Source organism: Leguminivora glycinivorella, chromosome 8 (genome assembly GCF_023078275.1).
Source record: "Leguminivora glycinivorella isolate SPB_JAAS2020 chromosome 8, LegGlyc_1.1, whole genome shotgun sequence".
Classification (NCBI taxonomy): domain Eukaryota; kingdom Metazoa; phylum Arthropoda; class Insecta; order Lepidoptera; family Tortricidae; genus Leguminivora; species Leguminivora glycinivorella.
Window position 1 is genome coordinate 2,423,486 of NC_062978.1, and position 7,367 is coordinate 2,430,852.

General features: G+C 44.2%; 1 protein-coding gene across 1 annotated transcript; it reads left to right on the plus strand.

Annotated features, from left to right (window-relative positions):
- The first annotated feature begins 610 nt into the window (after nt 1-610).
- Nucleotides 611-6,333, plus strand: LOC125228646. Its single transcript, XM_048133303.1, has 9 exons — nt 611-832; nt 917-981; nt 1,705-1,923; nt 2,418-2,588; nt 2,761-2,886; nt 3,062-3,187; nt 3,360-3,485; nt 4,551-4,712; nt 5,674-6,333. Exons 1-9 carry the CDS (start codon nt 799-801, stop codon nt 6,256-6,258), a joined length of 1,614 nt encoding a protein of 537 aa, XP_047989260.1. The 5' UTR covers nt 611-798; the 3' UTR covers nt 6,259-6,333.
- Nucleotides 6,334-7,367: the final 1,034 nt, after the last annotated feature.

Below are 7,367 nucleotides of genomic sequence, written 5' to 3' on the forward strand. Positions count from 1 at the left end.
TGATTGGGATAGCGCGTAATGACCCTGTCTGCTAAGTTTCTGAGTCATGGTCGTATGGATGTATGCAGTATTTGTATTATATATCTACATATATCGTCGTTGTCTGAGTACCTGCACACACAAGCCTTCTGCTTATCGTGGGACTCAGTCAATCTGTGCAAGAATGTCCTATATTTTTTTATTTATTTACCAATCGTACTATAAATCCCTCTCGAAATGTAAAACGTATTTGCCTTATTTCAAGTCGCAGAAGATGCGAACCCGTTCCAGCGCCCGCCCAAGCCGTGTTTCAGTTCACAATAAATTTTAAAAATAAACCGCTCTTTATATTCCAGTGTATTTATCAAAAAAGACGCTCCAAGTCCGTTAATACCCACTTTGGGGGGCCCACGTGAATAATTAGATGTAACCGGGATTCGCTCCGTTATCTCTAACACGCGTTTTAAATTTGCAAACTCATTCTTTCCTCTTTATTGGGGATAATACGTCTTGGCTCGGTCGCGATTCTGATTAATGCCTCCGAGTGAAGTTGGCGCAACTTTGTCAGAGATAGCGGAGAAAAATAAAGGGACGTGACTAGACTAATTCCGTTTTTACAGCGACAAGAGGTAAGGGTAATCTCAATTTTTAAATCATATTAATCTCAAAGAGGTTGACATACCCTGCTTTTTAATCCGCATCATTAGGCTGGCAGGAAAATTGAAAATTAAAAAGAACCGTATTCTTCTTATAAAGTCTTGTCAGTTGTGTCGAAAGAATTTAAACGTCAGTCTATATTTTGTAGATGATTTAGAAAATATGAAAAATAAATTTGGAACTATTTTTTGTTGTGGTAAGTTATATTACGTATATATTTTGGTGTAACAAATAAATGTAAACGTTTTGTATATGATCAAAATACCTAAATGTTTTTCAGTTATATATTTGATTGTGGGAGCATTCGCTGAAGATGAGATCAAAAGAGGATCCTACCCGTTCATGGTATGACTTTAATCTTATCACATTAATTGTCCAATTCATTTACATTTGGATAATTTGCAGATTCAGAATATTACATAAAAACTACTTTCTTTATCACATATTCTGTAGAAACCCTTTTCTATTTATGAAATATCTGTTATGAAATTTCTGTACATAATTAACATTTTTTATTGATTCATATGTTATTTTATTGAAAGTGAGATTGAAAACATTTTGTGTAACTTGGAGCGAGAGCAAGATCGGGACTTTAAAATGCTCTGGCAAGCCGTCACGATTTGACTACACTCTCTATGCAATATGCAATATACGCCCTTCGTTGCTCAATGTACCTACTATTAATTCTCTAAAACCAAGTAGGATTTTTGACCTTTTTTTATTTTATTTTTTATTATTATTAAATGGGTTTACTCTTGGCCACAGACTAGCCAAAGTCAAAGAATTGGCCTACGATGGAGTGAGCTCACCCAGAAGATGCCTGTTCACTCTTGATTTGAAGGTTGCCGGGTTATATGCCCCCCCAACCCTTACCCTTATTTTATACGTCGGTGTCAAACAAGCATACGGTCCGCCTGATGGAAAGCGGTTACCTTAACGTATGGACGCTTGCAACTCATGGAGTGCCAACCCATTAGAAACTTGTACAGTCCCTTTTACTGTGTTAAGTACACAGCAAAAAGGAGTCTACAAGTTCCAAGGAGGGTCATTAAATGTGCAACATTTTAGGCATTCGTATACTATCAAGACGAAACAATCCTCGGCCTGGGCGGTGCCCGGTTCCTGCAAGGAGCCGTGCTGGTTCGCCCAAACTTCCTGATCTCTTCGTCGCTAGAGTCCACCATTTCCAAGGACCCGCTCAGCAAGACCATGCTGGCGCGGCTCGGAGCGACGGTCATTGACCCTAAGTTTACGCTGAATGAAGATGAGGACGAGCAGGAACAAGAGGTAATGTCAAATTACAGTTTAGTTTTATATCAGATTCAATATAAAACATAGTTTTTTTAATTCGTTTGGGATTTTGAACAGCGCGCCAAGCGGGACGTTTTGGAAACATGGCTTTATTTTAAAACGAAATGTAACATTTTGTTATGAAACGTACAGTCAGCAGCAGAGAAAAGTCTAGACCCCCCTGCATACAAATTTCTCTGGGGTCTACTTTTCTCTGCAGCTCACTGTACACTCGGTGCTTTCAATTTTATTTGCAATTCTTACCTTTGTCTCTATCTTAATAGTAGAATTTGGTTCAATTGTGGCGCGGGCGATGCAACAATAATTACATACATACATATTTGGTTTCTTTAAACCCGTTCATTACTCTAATACTTCTAAGAGTGGCACTGAAACTTGATAATTTATTTTTCAGTGCTCAGCCTACAACTTTTGGGAATGTAGGCGTGAATTTTGTAGGAGTATGTGTCTTACCTAAAGAGTTTTTTCAGGTCATCCAAATCACGCAGCCGTCTGAGCACGACATCAGCCAATGGTGGCTGACAGACATCTGCCTGCTGAAGACCCTACAGCCCGTCATAAGCACCAACTCTGTACGCTTCACGCAACTCTCCACCAAGCAAGAGGCGGCGGATAAAGTCTGCCACATACTACTTTACAAGGCAAGTCTTATGATGTCAAACAGTGGCTGACAGATATCTGCTTGCTGAAGACCCTGCAGCCCGTCATAGGCACCAACTCTGTATGCTTCACGCAACTCTCCACCAAGCAAGAGGCGGCGGATAAAGTCTGCCACATACTACTTTACAAGGCAAGTCTTATGATGTCAAACAGTGGCTGACAGATATCTGCTTGCTGAAGACACTGCAGCCCGTCATAGGCACCAACTCTGTACGCTTCACGCAACTCTCCACCAAGCAAGAGGCGGCGGATAAAGTCTGCCACATACTACTTTACAAGGCAAGTCTTATGATGTCAAACAGTGGCTGACAGATATCTGCTTGCTGAAGACCCTGCAGCCCGTCATAGGCACCACCAACTCTGTACGCTTCACGCAACTCTCCACCAAGCAAGAGGCGGCGGATAAAGTCTGCCACATACTACTTTACAAGGCAAGTCTTATGATGTCAAACAGTGGCTGACAGATATCTGCTTGCTGAAGACCCTGCAGCCCGTCATAGGCACCAACTCTGTACGCTTCACGCAACTCTCCACCAAGCAAGAGGCGGCGGATAAAGTCTGCCACATACTACTTTACAAGGCAAGTCTTATGATGTCAAACAGTGGCTGACAGATATCTGCTTGCTGAAGACCCTGCAGCCCGTCATAAGCACCAACTCTGTACGCTTCACGCAACTCTCCACCAAGCAAGAGGCTGCGGATAAAGTCTGCCACATACTACTTTACAAGGCAAGTCTTATGATGTCAAACAGTGGCTGACAGATATCTGCTTGCTGAAGACCCTGCAGCCCGTCATAAGCACCAACTCTGTACGCTTCACGCAACTCTCCACCAAGCAAGAGGCTGCGGATAAAGTCTGCCACATACTACTTTACAAGGCAAGTCTTATGATGTCAAACAGTGGCTGACAGATATCTGCTTGCTGAAGACCCTGCAGCCCGTCATAGGCACCAACTCTGTACGCTTCACGCAACTCTCCACCAAGCAAGAGGCGGCGGATAAAGTCTGCCACATACTGCTTTATAAGGTAAGGCTTATGATGTCAAACAGTTGACAGAAATGTGCCTGCTGAAGACCCTGCAGCCCGTCATAGGCACCAACTCTGTACGCTTCACGCAACTCTCCACCAAGCAAGAGGCGGCGGATAAAGTCTGCCACATACTGCTTTACAAGGCAAGTCTTATGATGTCTAACAGTGGCTGACAGATATCTGCTTGCTGAAGACCCTGCAGCCCGTCATAGGCACCAACTCTGTACGCTTCACGCAACTCTCGACCAAGCAAGAGGCGGCGGATAAAGTCTGCCACATACCGCTTTATAAGGTAAGGATGGTTGGATGGATGGATCCGCACTAGACTAATGTGTTAACTTCAGGTAGCGTTTTAGAGTGGCGCGGACCGGTCCGCGCGAACGACATCAACTTCATATAAATTAGTCTCACGGATCGCTCCGCGCGGACAGTCCGCGTGACACTAAACCAGCCTGTCATATGATGTCAAACAGTGGCTAAAGGATACCTGCCTTCTGAAGACCCTGCAGCCACTCATGAGTACCAGCTCTGTGTAAATCATGTAGCTCTCCACCAAGCAAGAGGCGGTGGATAAAGTCTGCCATACATTGCTTTACAAGGTCAGTCCTCAGATAGTGGCTGACAGAAATCTGCTTGCTGAATATTCTGCAACCGCTCGAGTGTCAACTTCCGTCCGTAGATATAATATGATTCTTAATCTGTGTTACCAGATGGTTAGCTCCTCATAAGTCTTTCAAGATAATTACATTTTATTAGCAATTTTCATACTCTTTTCGATGTCATAATTATCATACACCCGCCCTTACATACCCTATGTCCACTATTATTTAACAAAATATACTACCTATTTTGTTCGAAACCATTTAACGAGTTATTAAGTATATGAAATAGTAAAACAAATATTGTTCAACAGAAAAAGAGCGGCACCGACGTCCGAGTGCTGACACGCATGTTCGTGGAGATGCTGCCAGCTTCGTCCACCAACTGCGGGGAACATTTCGTGCGTGGAGTCATGACGTGTGCCGCCGACCAGCAGACCGGCGATGGACTGCCGCCCGCCGCGGACTTTTGTCAAGTAAGCTGCTTTTTATGTGCTGACCGGCTTCTTCCTAGAGGCCCTGCCCGGCGCCCGGCTCGGCTGCCAACTGCGGAGAGCCATAACGTGTGCCGTCGATCTGCGGACCGGCGACGGAATACCGCCAGCCGCGGACTTGTCAAGTAGTGTGTTTCTGGAGATGCTGACTCGTTTTGTTGCGAAGAACACTTCGCGCATCCGTGACGTCTGCCGCTGACCAGCCAACGAACTACAGACTAATTTCCGCCGCGGACTTTTGTCAAGTAAGCTGCTTTTTATGTGTGCTGACGCCGGTCTTTTCTGGAAATGCTAGCCCATTTATTGCGGAGAACACTTCGTGCGTGGAACTGGAACTATGACCGTCGCCGACCAGCCCACCAGCTATTATCGACTAATGTCAGCCGCGAACTTTTGATATCTTATGTCATATGTATGTTTGCTGTGAGTAATGAGCCGCTTGTTCATACGCAGCCCAACGGTGTCAGACTACAGCCGTCCGTGGACTTTTGTCAAGATTAGCCTCTTAATGTATTACACTGTGTGTGCTGACCAGATTCCTAATATTGTATTTAAAAAATAGTAATAAATTAAGTGGCGCATTTCAAGGCACGACAATGTAACTGTAGTATAAAGGTTTCATTGACAAAGACATTAAAACATGTTCTAGGCGCAATTCACTTAACTAGTTTAGGAGTGTCGGAATGTGCTATATAAGGAAAGTGCATTTGTACAGGAGCAATACTCGTATTCCTCCCTCACACACTGATTACTAAAATATTTATTTGACGAGACACGAGATCATTCTCATGCAAAATTCTAATCATAATAGGGAATTAACAAATATACTGTTATTTACACTAGAAGCAATACAAAACAAGACATCAACGCAAGACCAAAACTTAGATGATTTAGTTGCGCTTCGAATGGTGCTGGATATAATATCAAAATGCATCTTACGCAGGGTAACAACGGCGGACCCCTCATATGCGACAACGACGTGATTGCGCTGCAGACCTACATCAACGGAGACTGCAAGGCACCCCACCTCTACCAGCTACTCTCACCCAGGAAACAATTCCTGGACTGCGGCATCGAAGAGAAATGCGGCCGAGATTACTGCCACAACGTTTGCACTGTCATTCAGAAGGATGCGCCACTGCCCACCCATCTTGCTCCAGAGGCAACCACCTTGGAGGCGACGACTGAAGTCACAACAGAAGCGACCACAGCATCAGACCCTACTAAGACAATCGAGCCGGAGACAACGGAATCTGACACCAGCCCCACCGCATCACCGACGACTTTAACCACTCCTATGACCACAGCTCCTTTTGAAACATCATCCAAATCGTGGCCAAACGAGCGGGAGGGTCGCAAGATGAGCGATGAGGATTCAGACACCCTGAACCGAACGGTTAGCGTGGAAGCCAAGAGTGTCGGGTTGGAAGATGACGAGATCCCGCGCCGCCACTCGGGCAGCCCAGCCAGCAACCTTGCCTTGTTCCAGAGTCTTGTTTGCTACGTCTTTTTGTGTGTTTTGTCGTGATTGTATGCGTTTTCTATAGTGATAATATAATTTGTGGATCTTGGTGATTGAATACTGGAATTTAATAAATTTTGAAAAGGATGCTTGTTTTCATACTGAACTAATTTGCCCATTTGTATTATGAGTCAATAGGTATGGTTTTGAATATTTTTTTTGGGTTTCATTACAAAATAAACAGTAAGGTACAGCGGGGCAAATCTCGACTGGGGGGCAATTGTAACTAATCCATTTTTTCCATTATTACACTAAAATGTTGAGTTCTACATGTATCCACTGAACACGCCTACTCTATATAACCGGTAGACACTCTAGTTAATAATGCAAACATTGTAAAACATGGAAAAAATGAACCAGTTACATTTGCCCCCAAAACCAAAGTTTGACAGCAGTTCAGGCCCCGTAGCCAAATGGCATTACTGCGACGCCAGACGCCGCAGAAATGCAATTTATCTCTATCGTTCTTGCGAATTGGCGCGACAGAGCCAGACTCTGGCATTTGGCGTCGCAGAAATTCCATTCGGCTACGTGGCTTGGGCCCAATAGTGTTCTTCTTTCTGACGCATAGCACTAGGCTTGTGTCGTTCACGAACTATGAACTGTTAGGAATAAAATCCCATCAATGACCGAAATGAACTGAATCTTTCCGTGGTCTGAGAATCGGTCTTTGCTCATTTAGTTCAGTATAGGATCGGCGGGCGCGAGCGGTTTGGATCGAGAACGAATGTGTGACTGCGCCGACCGAGAGCGAGAGCTACTTAGCAGAGCAACAAAAAAAGTCAAGTTTTCATATTAAACTTCGGTTACTTACAACCTTTCGGCCTGGAATGTTACTATCTGTGGACTATTCGTATAATTTTGACACTATTCGGTCCCATTCGTTCTGATCTTTCCGACCGCAGTGATCGCTGGTCTGGCTGAACTAAATGAGCAAAAGACCTAAAAGAGCGAACTAGTTCACGGGAGCGATTGAACGAGATCGGAGCGCTCCGATCAACGAACGAAACGGCACAAGCCTACATAGCACTATCACTTTCGACTATTTAGGGTTTTTGCGCATGCAAACGACGTCAAGTTGTGCCAACAATTGCTACAAAGTAAAGCGACAAAAG

Coding starts and splice junctions, on each gene's coding strand:
- LOC125228646 (XM_048133303.1), top strand. CDS start 799: ATGAAAAATAAATTTGGAACTATTTTTTGTTGTG. Junction 982..1,704: donor GAGGATCCTACCCGTTCATG/GTATGACTTTAA, acceptor GCAACATTTTAG/GCATTCGTATACTATCAAGA. Junction 3,188..3,359: donor GCCACATACTACTTTACAAG/GCAAGTCTTATG, acceptor GATGTCAAACAG/TGGCTGACAGATATCTGCTT.